Source organism: Muscardinus avellanarius (genome assembly GCF_963383645.1).
Source record: "Muscardinus avellanarius genome assembly, chromosome: 2".
Lineage (NCBI taxonomy): Eukaryota > Metazoa > Chordata > Mammalia > Rodentia > Gliridae > Muscardinus > Muscardinus avellanarius.
This window is the reverse complement of record NC_137787.1, coordinates 64,886,069-64,905,911: the sequence shown is the minus strand read 5'-3', so window position 1 is coordinate 64,905,911 and position 19,843 is coordinate 64,886,069. Positions and strand designations below refer to the sequence as shown.

At 41.1% G+C, this 19,843-nt stretch overlaps 1 protein-coding gene across 1 annotated transcript in view; it reads right to left on the bottom strand.

The window, feature by feature from the left end:
- Nucleotides 1-17,775, bottom strand: part of TLK1 (tousled like kinase 1) — a gene marked incomplete at both ends in the record, with an annotated part of 144,283 nt that extends 126,508 nt beyond the window's left edge. The window contains one exon of the mRNA XM_080689060.1: nucleotides 17,637-17,775. Coding sequence (XP_080545186.1) covers nucleotides 17,637-17,775 — 139 coding nt within the window. The remainder of the gene's footprint in view (nucleotides 1-17,636) is intronic.
- Between the last annotated feature and the right edge of the window lie 2,068 nt (nucleotides 17,776-19,843).

Below are 19,843 nucleotides of genomic sequence, written 5' to 3'. Positions count from 1 at the left end.
TTTTCTCCTTCACTAGAGAGGTCATACAGAGCTTGCTTTTCCCTCATCAATGAAAATGTAGCAACATACATGTGATGTGCCTGCTCGGGAAAGCCCATTAAAAACTGCATCTGAAGTTTTTTAGGGAGTACATCTTCCTATACTGTATCAACAGTCCCAGGAGGATGCAGGTATTCAGCATTCTTACTTAGGAAAGGGTGGAAAGTCTTTGCAAACAAGCCTTTCAAAAGATAACAGTCTCAGCCAGCCCGGAGTGGTGGCACATGCTTGTAATCCCCGCGCTTGGGAGGTGGAGACAGGAGGATTGCACAAATTTGAAGCCAGCCTTGCTGGCTTAAGAGACCCTGTTTCCAAATAAAAATGTAAAAATAGGTCTGGGAGTGTAGCCCGGAGGTAGAAGGGTTTCCAGGAACCCCAGTACCACCAAAAAAAAAATAAAAAATAAAAAAACAACAGTCTCTGGCCTACTGTTAATTCTTATATTCTGAATGGAGATTGTGAGGTGAGTAGGAAAAGATAAATAGCACTAATATTTATATATCATCTTTCCTACTATGCTTTGAGAGTCATTGTTTTAATGAAACAATCCTAAATTTAAATAACACATTTTAGGTACAAATATGTTTGTTGCAGTACTGTTTTTAACAGCAAGAAACTAGAAACTTCTGAGTCACCAGTGGTAATGGAATAATGAAATATATTACTGTATATCCACTTATTGAAATGCTAGGTACCCATGAAAATAATCTTCAAGAAAACATGTCATAAGCTGGAAAACTGCTTTTGTATTATTGGGGAAATGTAAGATACAGAATAGTAATTAGTGCAGAATCTTGAAAGTAATGATGACTGCCAGACATCTTTCCTAGTTCTAAAATTTGTGAATGTCTTTAAAACACAAATTTCCTCACAAAAAATGTCGGAAATACAGAAAGTTATTTATTTATTTATTTATTTGCAGCAGTAGAGATGGAATACAGTGGCATTCTAACTTTGAGCTACACTCCCAACCCTATTTTGTTATTCTTTATTTTGAAACAGGGTCTCACTAAGTTGCAGAGGGCCTAAGTAGCTGAGTGGGCCTAAGTGGGCCTAAGTTGCAGAGGGCCTAAGTGGCTGCAAACCTGCAATCCTCCTTTCTCAGCCTCCCAAGTACTGGGATTACAACTATGCATCACCACATCCAGCTGAAAGTTATTGGTTATAATTATGAAAACTTTCAAAAGTTTATTATAAAGAAGTAGGATGAATGTGGCAATGTACCTATCACACAGCTTTGACAATCATCAGTTTTAACACAAAAGCTTGTGTATCTTTTAGGGTTTTAATTATCTTGGGAAACAGGTATATGTTAAAAAAAATTTTTTTAAACTTCATTAAAGCCAGGCACAGTGGCACATACTTGTAACCCCAAGTTTGGAAGGCTGAGACAGGAGGATTGCAGATTCACGGCCAGTCTCAGCTACTTAAGGAAGGCACTCCACAACTTAGTGAAACCCTTTTTCAAAATAAAAATTAGAAATAAGATTGGGGGTGTAGCTCAAAGGTAAAATGCTCCTGGGTTCAATCCCTAGTACCAAATTTTAAAATAAGTTTCATTAAAAGCATAACTATACTGCCTTATATTAGTAGAGTAGGCCAACATGCAATGAGCTTATATAAATATACAAGTTTAATTTTTATCTGAAGCTTGTTTTTTTTTTTAAGGTTGTACCTGCAAGCCAGTATATTTCCTCACAGAATATGATAAGCTCCAAAACAATATTTTTGGTCTTAGTTGTTCACTGAAATAGCAAAGTGCCTAAAAAAGTGCCCAGGACATAGTAAACTAGTAATAAACATTTCTTTCTTTAATGAATAAGCACATGTTCTCAGGCATTCTTAAACTGAAGAAATATAATCTGGAAAACAAAACTAAATCGGAATCTCAACTCTACCACTTAGTAACTGTCAGTCTCAGTCTCCTTATTCCTAAAAGAAAGTACAAATGTCTAGCTCACTGTCATGAAGGTTAATGCAACAATATGTATGAACAAATTCCTCCTAAATAATAGGTAACACAAATACCAACAAAATAGAATTTCTTATAACCCTATGTAAATACATAAAACCAGGTAATAATGAAAGAAAAAATATAAGCTGAGCTATCTTAGAAAATTAAATACTGTTAGTTGGGTATTAGTTCTGTATTACTATCTACTATTTACAAAGAGGCTATAGGGACACCTGCTAGGCAGTCATACCATGTTCTAGATAAAATAGTGGCTTGGACTAGAGCAGATCAGAAGAGCATCTTGGAAACAAAGATGATGGCCAATAAATAAATTTAACTTGGGGCTAGGAGTGTATCTCAGTAATAAAGTACTTGCCTCTCACACATGAAGCCCTGGGAAACTAAGGTCATAGGTCGACACCCCTAGTACTGAAGAGGGGTGGGGGAGAACTAACCAATAACTACAATGTATAAAAATTTCCCCCAAAACCCAAAATGCTGTAAGACTCTTTCTGTAACTAAAGCAGTGATATACATTTATTATCCTAGCCAAACATATATGAATATGAACTTACAAATTCTTGTGACAATCTTAAGCATCATGATCGGTTATATTTCTGCAGCATCACACTGTGATCAGCTTCACTATAACCATTTCACAAAGGAAAAGAGCTATTTAAAAATATATATACTGCATGTCAGGCATGATGGCGCACACTTATTATCCCAACATTTGGGAAGCCAAGACAGGAGGATCACGGTTTGTGGACAGCCTCAGATATTTAGTGAGGCTCTTTGCAACTCAGTGAGATCACTATGCTCTACGATTTTATTTGTACAGAAATGCATAAAATTTTCCATAAAGCCAGGTATGGTGGTACACACCTGCAATCCCAGTACTTGGGAGGCTGAAACAGGAGAATCACAGGTTGGAGTTGACCTCAGATACTTAATGAGGCTTTTTGCAACTTAGTAGATCCTGTTTCAAAATAATAAAAAATAGGGCTGGGGGTGTAGCTCGGAGATAGAATGCCCCTGGCTGGGTTCAATCCCCAGTACCACAAAAATAAATAGATAGATAGATGCAAACAATAACTTCTAGTGATTGAGGTAAATCAAACAATCTCCTGGCCAAGTTCAAAAAGTTGAACTAGGTTAAAAAGTCTGCTCCTAGATACCAGGTAGTAAAGAATCATGAGATCAAAACTGAGAAAAAAACAAACTCCCAGAAAGGTGAATCTGGTTATATGAGTTTTCTCCTCTCCCGGAGATGTGTTCTTATTCAAGAACGAATGATTAGCCAGGCGTGGTGGCACATGCGTGTAATCCCAGCATTTGGTAGGCTGAGAGAGGATTCAGGTTTGCAGACACCCTCAGCTACTTAGTGAGGCTCTTTGCAACTAAGTGAGACCCTGTTTCAAAATAAAGAATAAAAAAATAAGGCTGGGAGTGTAGCTTAAAGGTAAAATGTCCCTGGGTTCCATCCCCAGTACCGCAAAAAAAAAAAAAAAAAAAAAAAAAAAAAAAGCAAAACACATGACAGCCTCACTGCACTAGTCAGACAAAAATGAAATTCAACTTTAGGCTGAGATCTCAACCTCAGAACAAGAAAGAACAGAATTAAAGCCAGACATGGTGATGCAGGCTTGTAATCCCAGTACTTGGAGGCTGAGACAGGAGGGACACAGTTTCAAAGTCAGCCTCAGCAACTTTTCAAGGTCCTGCTTCAAAATAAAAAGAGCTGAGAGTGTAGCTCAGAGATAGAATGCTCCTTGGTTCAATCCCCAGTAACTAGTCCAAAAGTATGAATTACATGTTAATAAGTTAGACTTCCTCACTAGACTGCCTCACAGGGGCTATTATGTACTTTTGTTTTCTCAGTACTAAGCTCCAGGTCCAAAAATACTTGCTGAATAAATAAAATTAAGTATGCCAGTAAGATTTCTATATAAGCTCTAATATTCTGACAATTGATTCATCCTTGATAGAAAGAATAGACTTTAAAATCCTAGTTACCCCATTATAAAGTAAGTGAAAAAATACATATTAAGTTAAAAAAAAAAAAAGAACCTCAAAGCCGGGTGTGGTGGCACACACTTGTAATCCCAGCATTTGGGAAGCTGAGACAGGTGGATCGTGATTTGTGGATAGCCTCAGCTACTTAGTGAGACCCTGTTATTATTAAAGAATAATAATAAAAAAAAAATAGGGCTGGGGATATAGCTCGGAGGTAAAATGCCCCTGGGTTCCAGCCTCAGTACTGCAAAAAAAAATTTTTTCAAAAAATTTACCCCTTTTAACCAGTAAAACAAATCCTTAAAATGCATACTAAAGAAGTAGTTAAAAGGAAGAAAAAATTATTATATTCATGAAAGTTTAGAGTGCAAAAAAATAAGACTGAAAACTGTGATTAAGTTTTGGTGTGTCTATTAACTAAATGAATTATATACACTCATGTAAGGCATGGTGTCGCACCCTTGTAATCCCAGCATTTGAGAGACTAAAACAGGAGGATCACAGTTCATGGACAGCCTCAGCTACTTAGTAAGGCTCTTTGCAACTCAGTGAGACCCTGTTTCAAAATAAATAATTAAAAAATAGGGCTGGGGTTATAGCTCAAAGGTAGGATGCCCCTGGGTTCCATCCCCAGTACCTCAAAAATAAATAAATAAATATCAATTATCAGCCAGGTGTGGTGGCACATACTTGTAATCCCATTACATGGGTGGCTGAGACAGGAGCATCCAAATTTGCAACCAGCCTCAGCTACTTAGTGAGCTCCCCCCACAACTTAGTGAGATGCTGTTTCATAAAATAAAGAATAAAAAATAGGGCTGTGGGTATAGCTTGGAGGTAGAATGTCCCTGGGTTCCATCCAGTATGGGGGGGGGGAGGGCAGTATCAGCTGGGCTGGTGGCCCATGCTTATGTTTGTAACCCCGGTACTTGGGAAGCTGAGACAGGAGGACCACAGCTTCCAAGATATCAATGATGGCCTTTGCAATTTAGTGAGTTTCAAAATAAAGAATAAAAAATAGGATTGGGGTGTAGCTCTGAGGTAGAATACCCCTGGGTTCTATCCCCAGTACCCTGCTGGAAAAAAAAAATTTTTGGAAACATGTAAAAATGAGGGAATGTAGCCTTTAAGTTACTTTTCAATAACTCCTCAATACTGACTCATTTTTTTTCTTTTCTTTTTTTTTTAAGATTTAAAGAAGTTTATTAGAAAGATAGAAATACAGAAAATAGAAATACAGCTCCATACCAGACTGGCATGGAGGAGTGACTCAAAATGAATACACCCTTGACTCATTTTTTCTGTCCCTTCCTTCTCAAAAGAAAAATGTTCACCAATACACACACCATCAACAACAGTTACAATAGTAAATAACATCCCCAAGATCACAGAGATCATAAGTGATGGATAAAAGATAAAGCCCAGATCCACGCTCCTAATCCCCATGACATCCTGTCCACACAATCACTAGTAAAACAAAAGCATGTAGTGCACATGAACCACTCTCCTTGTTACAAATACGAACACAAAAAGCACAACACAGGTTCTGAAGTGTATTACTACATGTCAAAGACAAGATATAAATATTGCTTTTCCAAATCTAGTGTTTGATGCTTAAATGTATAACTATGTCTCATAAATGTGACCAGTTCTCAAGCCAAAGAAATTAAAATGAAAGCAGTAATTTACAACACTGTCTGAAATCTGCCTCTGTCAGACAAAAACTTAGCTAGAATTCTTCAACCAGACAGAGAGGCAATGTAAGTCAAGTGTCTCTGACCATAAGAACATTTAACCAGATGGTACTTGTTCCTTATTCTCCATCATAAAAAAAAGAGATGAAAACATTTACATTCTAAAGAATCATTATATCCACACATAACAGTAATAGTTGAAATACATTTACAGTTGTTAATATAACATGCATTTTCCATCTAATTCTCACAACTTGTAAGGTAATTCCTATTGTTAATATTGTATAACCTACAAACAAGAAAACCTGTATCAGAGGTTCAGTTAACTAGAGTAAGTACCAAAACCCAAAGTGAAGTCCAGGTCAAACATAACCATCCTAATTTATATTCACTTTCTATGTAATAATGCATTTTTACCAGTATATTTTATACTATGTAATAATGCATTTTAATCAATACCAAAACCTAAGTACAGCCACGTACCACTTAAATCAGGGAATGCCCTAAGAAATGCACCCTTAAAGCAGGACATGGTGGTGCATGCTTTTAATCCCAGTACTTAGGAAGCTGAGACAGGGAGGGATCATATCAGAGCCAGCCTCCGCAATTTGGCTAGCAACTTGGAAAGGCCATCTACAACTTATTGAGACCCTATTTCAAAATATAAAATAGCGCCGGGCGTGGTGGCGCACACTTGTAATCCCTGCACTTGGGAGGCAAAGACAGGATCGCACAGGTTCGAAGCCAGCCTCCCTGGTTTAAGAGACCCTGTCTCCAAATAAAAATATAAAATAGGTATGGGAGTATATCCCAGAGAAGGGATCCATCCCCAGTACCACAAAAAAAAAAAAAAAAAAAAAAAAAGAATAAGAAAAGAAAAGAAAAGAAAAAGAAATAAAACCAGGTTGGGGATATAACTTGGAGGTAGAATGCCTCTGGGTTCCATGGGGGGGGGGGGGGGAGGAGGAGAAGGAAAAAAGAGACAAAGGAAGAAGAGGAAACAACTGCCCCCTTAGGCCCTATGCAAACATCAGGGTATGAATTCACAAACTAAGCAAGTTACAGCAACATAATCTTATGGTGAATATATTTAGCCTGTACTGAAAACATGTCATGTGGTGCAGGACTGTAGAATGATATCAGCCAGATCAGAAAGGTAGGAAACATGAGGAAGGGAGGGGGGGCTGAGAACTTGCAGGTATTATTCACCTTATTGTTTTGTTGTTTTTAAAATTTTTTGTGTGTGGTACTGGGGATGGAACCCAGGGGCCTCCTACCTCTGCACTATACTACCAAACCTATTTTATATTTTATTTGGAAACAGAGTCTCACTAAGTTGCCAAGAGCCTCACTAAGTAGCTGAGGCTGGCTTCAAACCTGCATGATCCTCCTGTCTCAGACTCCCAAGTACTAGGATTACAAGCGTGCACCACCATACCTGGCTTGTTGTTTATAAAATTTTAAGTAATAGAATAAGAACTACTAAGAAAACATAACAATGGATTGTATGTGTGTGTGTGTGTGTGTGTGTGTGCGCGCGCGCGCGCGCGCGCGCACACCCAGGGGCTTTCTACCTCTGAGGTATACTCTCAGACCTATTTTATAGTTTATTTTATTTTATTTTATTATTTGTGTGTGTGTGTGTGTGGTACTGGGGTTCCTGGAAGCCCTTCTACCTCCGGGCTACACTCCCAGACCTATTTTTACATTTTTATTTGGAAACAGGGTCTCCTAAGCCAGCGCGCGCGGCTGGCTTCGAACCTGCGCAATCCTCCTGTCTCTGCCTCCCAAGCGTGGGGATTACAAGCGTGCACCACCATGCCCGGCTTTATAGTTTATTTTAAAACAGGGTCTCTCACTAAGTTGCTGAGAGCCTCACTAAGTGACTGAGGCTCACTTCAAATCTAAGGGATCCTCCTGTTTCAGCCTCCCAAGTACTGGGATTACAAGTGGGCACCACCACGCCTGGCTTGCTAAAACCAGTATTTCTAAGACAGATTGAATACTACCTGCCTCATACATCATGCCCATCTCATGCATTGCTGGTGTGTGAGCTAAACATAATCCTTATTTTTATTTGTGGGTGGGGATACTTGGGATTGAACTCAGGGGCATTCTGTTTCTGACCATCACCTCCAGTCCTTTTTTTTTTTTTTTTTTTTAATAGAGTATCACTAGGCACTAGGCTGGGCATGGTGGTGCATGCTAGTAATCCTAGCACTTGGGAGGCTGAGACAGGAGGATCACACAGGTTCGAAGCCAGCCTCAGCTATTTAGTGAGGCTCTCAGCAACTTAGTGAGACCCTAGTTCCAAATAAAATATAAAATAAGTATAGGAGTAGAGCCCAGAGGTAGAAAGCCCCTGGGTTCCATCCCCAGTACCAAAAAAAATTTAAAAATGAAATAAGAGTATCACTAAATGGCAGAGAGCCTTGCTAAGTGACTATGGTTGACACTGAAAACTTGCTAAATTACTAAGGCTGGTACTGCAATCCTCTAGTCTCAGCCTCCCATGTATCGAGATTGCAAGTATGTGCCACTGCACTCAACTTTAAATACTTTTATACTTGAGCCAGAATGCGCCTCAAGTTTCTTTCCCCATCTCGTATTGAATAGTAATGAAGGCCAAAGGTCTGATATAAAGCATCACAATTCTATACAGAGCTTTATCCATCAGGTTCAAAGACTCTGAAACAAGGGGACTGCTCCTATATGGATAATGTAACATTCTTTGTTCAAATTCTATTGTTTATATGTTATGGGCTTATGAGGCCAAAACATTACAATACAAAGAACTCCAAATTAGATTACCTTACATGAAAATAAGATTTTTCATTAATGCAATTCTAACACTTTCCACAAAGGAACTAAACTTATCTTTTAAGAAACATAAATTCTGCCAGGCTTGGTGCACGTTTGTAATCCCAGCATTTGGGAGGCTGAGACAGGAAGATCCCAGTTTGTGGCCAGCCTCAGCTACTTAGTGAGACCTTTTGCAACTCAGTGAAACCCTGTTTCAAAACAATAAAAAATAGGGCTGGGGCTATAGCTCAGAGGTAGAATTCCCCAGGGTTCCACCCCCAGTACCACAAAAAAAAAAAAAAAAAAAAAAAAAAAAAATGTAGGTTTTGCATAGCTGATACATACAGGTTTTGAAATTGGGTTGTCTGAGGTTTTTTGTTCATTTGTTTGCTTTAATCTTATCTTCACACATGTATAAAATGCAGGCAAAAAAAAAATTTTTAGAAGTAAACTGAATGAGCCTAAAAGACTGGTCAGAGAAAAAAACAGCTAAGAACCAAACTTTTACATCTTAGGCAATATCCCCTAGTGATTAAAATACACAGCCTTGTTTCAAATCCCAGCCCTGCCATCTACTACTCTGGGTCACAGCAGGCAAGTTTCTTTACTTCTCTGGGCTTTAGCTTCCCATCTGTAAAACAGAATAGTAACTGAAGATATCTCACAGGGTTATGAGATTAAATGATTTAAAACTATTAGCTATATCACCCTGTAAAATATAACTTATGTAAGAATTACTAAAATAAGCATTTTCCTACGTTGAAATGTGTCTATGATATATATAATACTCCTTCAACAAAACTTCTAGTTGGGTGCCAACTCTGTAGAGGATATCTTATTATACTCTGAAAATATGGAAATGAACAAAACACATTTCTGAATCCAAGACTTTTCTGTCTAGTAGGTAATACAAATAAAAATATAATAAAATGTAGAAAGACAGAGGTGCTACGGAAATAAGAAAATCCCATGGGATGTCAAAGAATACACGCACCTGACAATAGGCAAACATACGGTGCCAGGCTGAAAACTACTCCCGACCTATATTCTGAGGAACAATCACCCACTTATTTCACTTTAGGGCATCACATTGTTATCTGTGTAAACTACATAATTTTTTTTAACAGATTAGCAAGTGTTTTACAATGTATATAATTTTCAAAAAACAAGCCCACCTAGCATCTTCCTTTCCATACTCATAAACTTAAATATTCTTAACAAACCAAAATGTAACTTTTATTTTTGTTTTTTGATATGGGTTCTTGATATGTTATCTACAATGGTCTCAAATTCAGTTCAAGTGATCCTCCTGCCTCAGCCTTCTCTGCACAAGCGATTATGCCTCCCAAATGAACCAGGCCAAAAACAATCTTGAAAAGGCGATACTGTTTCTTTAAGAAGCATTTCTTTCACCAGTAAATAAAAGCTACAAACTTACTCTAATATAACAAGAATTTTTGAGCTTGAAAAAACATTTGAATACTTTTAATCCCACCCCCTAATTTTATAGATAAAAAACTATAAAGTATATTGGTAAAACCATCTGAGAGTCAAAAAACTGAATTTTGGTCCCAACTCTAACAGTGAAAGCCTGGGTATATCTAAGTTTCTTCATCTGTAAAATAAGAGGTTTATTCTATATTGTCTCGATGGTACCCTTCAGCTCTGTAATCCTTATTTTATGAAACTGATAAGAGAGATAAGCAACTTGCCCAAGGTGATGTAGCTAATTATTGGCAAAGTAGTTCTACACTTGGACCACAATCACTTTCTCATCTATACCATACTTTTTTCTCCCACTTGATAATACTATTCCTCTAAATTATCGTTAAGATCCTTAGAAATTATGAACAAGCCAGGCGTGGTGGCACAAATTTGTAATCCCAGCATTGGGGAGGCTGAGACAGGAGGATTGCAGTTTGCAGACAGCCTCAGCTACTTAGTGAGACCCTCCACAACTTAGTGAGACCCTGTCTTAAAGAATAAAAAATAGGGCAGGTGTAGCTTGGAGGTTGAATGCCCCTGGGTTCCCCAGACCTGGAAAAAAAAAAACACACACAAGATTAATGAAACCAAATAACTTATTTCTATGGTTTGTCTATAGAAAATGAGCTTTAAGCCCAGATGCAACAAGTACATGAAGTCCCAAGCTGAGGTGCCACTTACTAGTTATTATATTGGCCTCAGTGCTTGGAAGGCTGAGACAGAAGGATGGCAGGTTTAAGGCATCCCTCAGCTACTTAGTGAGGCCCTCTGCAATTTAGTGAGACCTGTTTCAAAATAATAAGAAATAGAACTCAGAGGAAGAATACCTCTGGGTTCAATCCCTAACGCTGCAAAATTTAATTAATTAATTGGCCTTAAGTAAGTTATGAGAATTTATGCCTAACTTCCCACCACCAAAAATCTAACACACAGAAGAGAATATAATCCATATAAAACTAAAATATAAGATAGCAAAACAGCATGGTAGTGCATACTTGTAACCCCAGTACTTGGGAGGCTAAGATAGGAGGATAGCAGGTTCATGGCCAGCCTCAGGAACTTAGTGAGGCTCCACAACTAAGACTCTGTTTCAAAAAATAAAGAATAAAAAATAGGGCTGGGGGTATGATCAGAGGTAAAATGCCCATGGGTTCAATCCCCAGTACCACAAAAAAAGGGGCAATGATAAATATTGAGTATAATTTAATGAATAAAAAATTTAAAATTCTAGCCACACTCATAATCCCAGTACTCAGGAGGCTGAGACAAGAGGATGGCAGGATAGTCGGCCTTGGTAATGAAACAAGGCTTTCAGCAACCTACTGAGACCCTGTTTCCAAATAAGATAAAAAAATCGAGCTATGGTGTAGCTTGGAAGTAGAATGCCCCTGGGATCAATACCCAGTACCAAAAAAAAAAAAAAAAGTATTTGGTTCCCTAACATGTCTCCAAAACTATTATATTTCAGAGGGAATTTAGCAATATTTCAGGAAGACTGATCTTTTTATTGTGTGTGTGTAGAGGTTGTGAAAGGCCTAAGTAGCTGAGAGGCTGGTCACAAACCTGTGATCTTCTTGTCTCAGCCTCCCAAGAACTGGAATTACAAGCCTGCGCCACCATGCCCAGCTAGGAAGACTGATCTCACTGACTACAAAATAGGCAGGAAAATCTTCAGAGGAAAAGCACAATAAAAATGCAAAATAATAATAAAGCCAACAATAGTTTCATTCTACCGAATTGAGATAATACTCAAAAAGGTCAATGGAAACTCAAGTATAGTTTAACTACATTTAGAATGAGGGAGAGACATCCTGGGATTGAATCCAGGGGCAGTCTCTCTTCAAACTACACCTCCCAGACATATTTATTTTTTGTTTTCAAATAGGGTCTCTCTAGATTGCTGAGTGTCTAAGTTGCTGAAGCTAGTCTCAAATAAGTGATCTTCCTGTCTCAGCCTCCCAAATTCTGGGTTTACAAAAACTACAGACTTTTAATAATTTTTAAGAGAATAAGGGAGTCTTGAGACCAAAAAAAAAAAAAAAAAAAAAAAAGGTTAAAGCATAGCCTATTTCTCATAAGCAGACTTCCAGACCTCTATCTTGGTGTCTCTCTTCTCTCTCTCCTAATTATATAAATGTGCCTCCATAAAGAATGTGCCTACCACATATCTCTTCATGAGCTGGAATCAAACATATAACCATGGCCTCCTCTAGGTAGTGATTTCAAGAAATTAAAGGCCTGCAGAGCTCTGTGGTACACTTTTATTCTTAACATCTCTCTACAGGTAGCCAATAATGTGAACTCAAATAGTTAATTCTTTTATCTAAGGAATGCAGCCTTCAAATATGGAAAGAGTAACAGTTTGACTGCACTGTGATGCAGTCTTTTGGACCAAACTACTTCCATTATTCACACAAAGAGTAAAATTATTCACCTGGCAAAATGGAACAGGAAAGAAAATACAAGTATTGGGTATAATCAATAATTTTATTCTTAGCAATAACCAATTCAAAAATACTCATGAACTGACATGCAAAAAGAAAGAAAAGAAACCCAAAATCCATCTGCTTATATAACCAATATGATGAGGTTCCTGGACTTCAGAAATAGTAAAGCTGACCTTTATTTGAAAACTTAATTTTTTAACTCCCCACCCCCTTAATCAGAAGATTATAGAAGACAAAATGGGATGGAGATTATAAATTCAAAAGATCCAACAGAAAATCTGGAGTTACACTGCTGAGCATCTCTAAGAAAATATAGACTGATTAAAAAAAAAAAAAAGCTTCAAAACCCAAACAAAAGAAAACATTCTACGCTATCTTAATCATATAAATTTCGAAATTCTACTAGATTGTTGTGTGGATATATGCATGTGTTTTACTGAGGAATAAACCCATGGGCATTCTACCTCTAAGCTACATCCCAGTTCTATTTTATCTTTTGTGTGTGTGTGTGTGGTACTGGGGATGGAACCCAGGGGCATTCTACCTCTGAGCTATACCCCCAACTCTACTTATTTATTCTTTTTTTTTTTTTTTTTTTTTGGTGGTGGTACTGGGGATGGAACCCTTCTACCTCCGGGCTACACTCCCAGACCTTTTTTTTTTTTTTTTTTTTTTAAACAGGGTCTCTTAAGCCAGCAAGGCTGGCTTCAAACCTGTGCAATCCTCCTGTCTCCACCTCCCAAGCGCGGGGATTACAAGCTTGCGCCACCATGCCCCACTGGTTCTTTAGTTTGAAACAGGGTCTCACTGAGTTGCAAAGGGCCTCACTAAATAGTTGGGACTGTCCTGGAACCCGGATTCTCCCTGTCTCAGCCTCCCAAATGCTGAGATTAAAAGTGTGTGCACGCTTGTAATCCCCACACTTGGGAGGCGGAGACAGGAGGATCACGCTGGTTCAGAGCCAGCCGTGCTGGCTTAAGAGACCCTGTTTCCAAATAAAAAATAGGTCTGGGAGTATAGCCCGGAGGTAGAAGGGCTTCCAGGAACCCCAGTACCACCAAAAAAAAAAAAAAAAAAAAAAAAGTGTGCCACCATGCTCGGTTCTTATCCATTATTTTGAAACAGGGTCTCACTAAATTGCAAATGGCCTCACTAAGTTGCTGAAACTGACCACAAACCTGTAATCCTCATCTCAGTCTCCCAAATTCTGAGATTGCAAGTGTGGGCCACCATGCCCACTTACATTCCTAAATATTTTAGTTTAGTTTTTTTTGTATATGTGTAGTCCTAGGGTTGGAACCCAGGGGCCTCTACCTCCAGGCTACACCCCCAACCTATTTTATATTTTATTTTGAAACAGGGTCTCACTAAGTTGCTGAGAGCCTCACTAAGTAGCTAAGGCTGGCTTCAAACCTGTGCAATCCTCCTGTCTCAGACTCCTAAGCACTGGGATTACAAGTGTACACCACCACATCTGGCTCCTAAATATTTTGTTTAAAGCTATAACTTATTTCTAAATCACATAAAATTATATGAAGCTGGGTATGGTGATGCACACCTGTAATTCCAGTACTTGGAGGCTAAGACTCGAGGATCAGAGGTTTGCAACCAGTCACAGCAATTTAGCAAGGCCCTCAACAAAGTAGGGAGACCCTGTTTGAAAATAAAATAGGGCTAAGGATACAGGTTAGAGGTAGAATGCCTCTGAGAATCCCCTCCAAATAAAAACCTATGGCATTGGGAATATTGTAACAAAAAGAGGAAAAAGGCAAAATATAGAGCGTTAAAAGGAATCACATTAGCTGGGCATGGTGGCGCACACTTGTAATCCCAGCATTTAGGAGGCTGAGACAGGAGGATAGCAGTTCTAGCAAAGTCTCAGCTATTTAGTGAGGCCCTTTGCAACTCAGTGAGACCCTGTTTCAAAAATAAAGAATAAGGCCAGGCATGGTGGCGCACACTTGTAATCCCAGCACTTGGAGGCTGAGGCAGGAATGCACAGGTTTGAAGCCAGCCTCAGCTACTGACTGAGGCTCTCAACAACTTAGTGAGACCCTGTTTCCAAATAAAGTATAAAATAAGTCTGGGAGTACAGCCTGGAGGTAGAAAAGCCCCTGGGTTCCACCCCCAGTACCACACACGGAGGAGGAGGAGGAGGAGGAGGAGGAGGAGGAGGAGGAGGAGGAGGAGGAGGAGGAGAAAAATAGGGCTCAGGGTGTAGCTCAGAGATAGAATGCCCTTTGGTCCCATTCCCAGTACTGGGAAGAAGAAAAAAAAAGAATTACATTATATTTGATGTTTCTCATTTCAAATATGTCAAAACTTCAAAATAAGTAAAGCTCACAGGTACTTAATGGCACTTTTTGTGGGTGTGTGGTACTGGGGATAAAGCCCAGGGCATATATATATAGAACTATATAGTTGCTGAAAAGATAGCTTCTACCTCTGAGCTACACCCACAGCCCTATTTTTTATTTTGAAACAGGGTGTCACTAAGTTGCAGAGGGCCTCACTGTGTAGCTGAGGCTGGCCATGAACCTGCGATCCTCCTGTCTCGGCCTCCAAAGTACTGGGGTTACAAGCGTGCGCCACTGCACCTGGCTTAAGTTTGTTTTCTTCTTGATACATACATTTAATACTTTCAAATCCCATTAATATGAACAATTCTTATGAGTTGAGTCACTTGAAGTCAAAAGTTCTCTCAAAATTCATTTATGCAACATATTAATGAATACAACTGCAAAAGGAGCTAAACTCTTGTTAAAATAAAAAATGGGCCAGGCCTGGTGGCACATGTTTATAATCCCAGCATTTGGGAGGCTGAGACAGGAGGATCCCAGTTTGCTGACAGCCTCAGCTACTATTCAGTGAGGCCCTTTGCAACTCATTGAGACTCTGTTTCAAAATACTTGTTTAAAAAAAAAAAAAATGGGCCAGGCCTGGTGGCATATGCTTGTAATCCCAACATTTGGGAGGCTGAGACAGGAGGATCCCAGTTGGCAGACAGCCTCAGTTACTGCTTAGTGAGGCCCTTTGCAACTCACTGAGACCCTGTTTCAAAATAAAAAATAAAAAATAGAGCTGGAGGTGTAGCTTGGAGGTAGAATGCCCCTGGGTTCCATCCCTAGTAACACAGACATACATACATACATACATACATACATACATACATACACACACACAATGGAATTCCACTCAACATAAAGCATCTCCATCTTTACATCTTTCGTATGTATAATTCCTGTTACCATTAGTGAAATCTGAGAAAAGTTCCAAATCTAAAAATGAATATATAACCCTAGAGAATTAACATAATTTTACTTTACATACTGGTTAGTAAAAAAGAAAATATCTCACTGTGGCCAAGTACTTAATGTGCAGGCTGGGGGTACAGCTCAGTGGTAGAGCACTTGCCTACCATACTCCAGAACCTGGGTTTGATCCCCAGCACCAAAGAAAACCAAGTATTTGTTGTGAAGTATAACTTTCACAAAAGCACATCCTATTATTTCATGAATTAACAGGCTTACTACTATAAGTTACCAAAAAAACCTACTATGCTGGGGGAATTCTAGTTATCTGGAAGTTCAAAGTAAATTATTCCAAACTCTCAAAGTGTTCAAGCATCAATCAGGAAAAGTGCAGGAGAATGTATAAGAGATGAGAAGTTTAGAGCTGAAATGACCTCAGAAACTCACCATCTAGATTTTGTGACTCTGAAATTCCCAATACTAATAACAGATGTCAACAATTCAATACTGTGTCCTCAGTATCTACTGCAGGTCCTGATTCATCACAGTGGCTTAAGTACTTGAGAAAGGAATGAGGTGAATGACAAGATTTAGCCTTTTAAAAATAAAATGGTCTTTCTCAACTCACGACACTATCATTAAGCACCTTAATGAAACTACAGACATAAGTAAAAATATGCTAAAAGCACCAACTGCTCTATTTACAAAATACATTTCAAAATAGTCATTTACATTATTTTCAAGTGTAAAAAATCAAATGTATCAAATTTGAGTTATTCAATAAATAAGCTTTTATCTTCTAACAATAAAAAAAAATCAGGATTGGGAGAGAGGTGAAAGGGGGAAATGCCTGTCAATGCAGTCGGCATGTTTAATGAATGCCATAAATCAAACCTTTCCATGAATTTTCTAGAACATATTCATGCCAATCTTTGAGCCTATTGTCACTTTCACACATGCTCACAGGAACAAAATGACAAAGAATGCAGTGCCTGAACCACTGGATCCGGAGCACAAAACACTTAACAATTGTCAAGGATCTTGATAGTCAATATCGAGAGATATTTTAAAAATAAACTAACCCCACCGATTCCTACCTAAGTCGAAGCTCCTGCATCATTTTAAAGATCCGCTACGCTGTTAGACTTCCAAACGTTTTTTGTTGTTTTTTTTTTTTTTTTAACGTCTATAATCTCCTAGTGTGAGACTACTGGGAGTGCACAACCCTTTTACCCATTGCTGATGAATACCGCTACGCTTTTTCCAGACAAAAGAGCGTAAAAAGAAATCCAATGCACACTTCTCCCCCCCCATAAATGCGTGCTCTCCCCAATTCCATTTTACGTCGTATACTTCAAGTTAAATACAGCAAGTTGAAATTTCAGTCAAAAAGCACTCCCGCGCCTTGCTCGCTGTGTAACTGCTACATCTGGCGGCAGCACCCTGGCATGCAAGAAGCCAGAAAACTTGGAAAACAATTGTAACCGATCGGGTGCGTGTTTGCGGTAACCTTTACGCCGATCCTTCCCACAGACCCCACAACCCTGTCGGGGCAGCGCGGGAGCCCGCTGGCACGCGAGGAGACACCGCGGACGCGCAGGGGGCGATGGCGAGGGGGAGAAAGTTGCAGCCATCTGGAGGGCCGGCGCACACGCCGCCCGAGCCGGCCTGTGGCTGGACCCGCTCTGGGGGCCGCGCGGGGATCCCAGTCGGCCGAGGTGGTCGGGGCGCCTCTCGGAGGGCGCCCCGGGTCCCCGGCCGGGCGCGGGCTCGGGGGAGGCCGCGGGGCGCGGAGGGCGGCGGCGGCCGAGGCGGGGCGGCCGGTGCACTGGCACACCGAGCGGCCGGCTCCCGCCCCCGGCCGCGCGCCCCCGCCCCGTCCCCGGACCCCGCGCCTCGCCCGCGCCCGGCCGGGGTCGCGGGGCGGCGGGGCGCGGGCGGCGCTTACCTTCCCGGGGCCTCCCGGAGGGCGGCGTGTGATTCAGCAGGGACCTGGCCGCCGCCGCCGCGCCCGGGGTTGGAGACGTGGAGAGCTGGGACCAAGATGGCGGCCCCTCCAAACTTCCACTGCTACTTTGGACACTCATCAAGCTACTTTCTGGGAAGCCGACTCCCCCCCTGCGGCGGCGGCGGCGGCCCCGGCACCCGCCTCCGTCATGGCGGGGGCCGCGCGGAGGGCGAGCGGGCGGGCGGGCGGCGGCAGGGCCCGGGGCGGAGGCCGGCGGCGGGGCGCGGGCCGGGGGCGCGGCGCGGCGGGCGCGGGCCGGGGGCACTTCCGCGGGCGGGACCCGCCGGCACCTCTGCAGTGCGGCGGCCGCGGCGGGGCCCGGGCGGCGGCGGCGGCGGGCGCTGGGTGGCGGCTGAGGCGGCGGGGTAACCTCTGCATCAGTTACAGGCGGCGGCAGCGTCACGCGCCGCCTGTGCAAACACTATCGCGAGGCTCCTGCGCCTCCGGTAGCGGCGGCGGCCGCGGGAGCGCAGGGGGAGGGACGGGGCGCGCGGGGGCGCGGAGGGCGCGGGCGCGCGCGGGCGGGCGGGGGCGCGCGGCGGCCGGAGGGGGCGCGCCCGGCGCTCGGGCTCCCGCGCCGCCGCCACCTGACGCGGGGCCCCGCGGGGGCGCGCACGCCCGCCCGCCCCGGAGGCTGCCGCTGCCCTCGCGGGGCGCCCGCCCTCCCGCCCGCGCGCGCCCGGGTCCTTCTCGAAAATGGAGCTGAAAAGTTGAGAGTCGCTCTTTCTTTGCCCCTCCGCACGGTGCAGAAAAAGAAAAAGAAAAAAAAAAAAACCTGTATGCGCCTCCCGGTCTGCAGAATGAGAGTGATTACCGAATTAAACGAGAGCCAAGAAAATTGGGGAGGGGATGGAAAATAAAACTTTCTCTTTTTTTTTTTTTAGGAAATGGAATCTTTAATAAAAGAATTGAAAAAATGCTATCGGTGTTGTAGAGTATATGTGTGGTAAAGCCGTTCTTTGTTTTAAAACCGTACATGGAAAATCGGAATGGAAATTTTTGAATTACTGAAGTCATATTTAGAAAAACTCTACAGTGTTCTTTTTGTGGCGGTTTCTAGAAATGATCAATATATTTCCGGTGTTGCTGTTGAGTCCGGACTACAAAATCCCAAAACAAATTATAGCATTTGCTAAAATTTATGGATACAGCGTAGCTTTCTCCATACCACCCACTTGTACACACCCCGGTGATTGGCCATCTTGTATATAAAACAACAGCCTAAGTTCAGGAAAAATACAGCATGGTTATTGCTCTCTTTAAAAAAAAAACAAATTGAGCAGAACACAAAAAAGATTCTGACATAGAGCAACTGTATAGACATGAGGAAATGGTATGATTACCAGGGGACAAAAATGTCGTTTCTATTTTTTATTTTTATGACTTTGCATTTCTCACAGTAATGTTCTCTTCAGATAAACTATCATACTAGAATAGAACCTTGGTTGTCAGTTATCTCCAGAAGTCATTTTAGTTTTCTGTTGCTTTAGATTCTTTAGTGAGTCTCTATTCACATTCTGCCTTTGCAAGTAAAAACGAGAGATCTCGCAAGTGAAGCTCCATTAAGTTATAATTGACATACAGTAAACTGCATGCATTTAAAGTGTCCTGTAAGTTTGATGTGGAACCACTTCTGCAATCAAAGTGGTAAATATATTTATTGTCCTCTTATTTCTTCTACCCCTTTTGTGGTTCTTCCTCACTCCCCTCCCCAGGTAACCACAGATCTGTTTTCAGTCTCTGAAGAGTACTTGGCATTTTCTAGAATTGTAGATAAATAGAAGCATACAGTTGCACTCTCCTCAGGCATTTTTCATGCAACATAATTATTTTGAGGTTCATCTAACATTGTTGCATTTATCATTAGTTTGTTTCTGTTTATTGCTGAGTAGTATTCCATTGTTTCCACTTTGGGGCTATTAGGAATATTGCTACTATGAACATTCATGTACAAGTCCTGTAAACAAGCTTCCATTGTCTTAGATGATGATGATGATGATGATGATGATGATGATGATGATGATGATGATTTATTCTGGGAATTGAATCCAGGAGCGTTCCAACTCTGAACTGTACCCCCCAGCATTTGCTCTTTCTTTCTTTCTTTCTTTCTTTCCTTCTTTCTTTCTTTTTCTCTTTTATTTTCA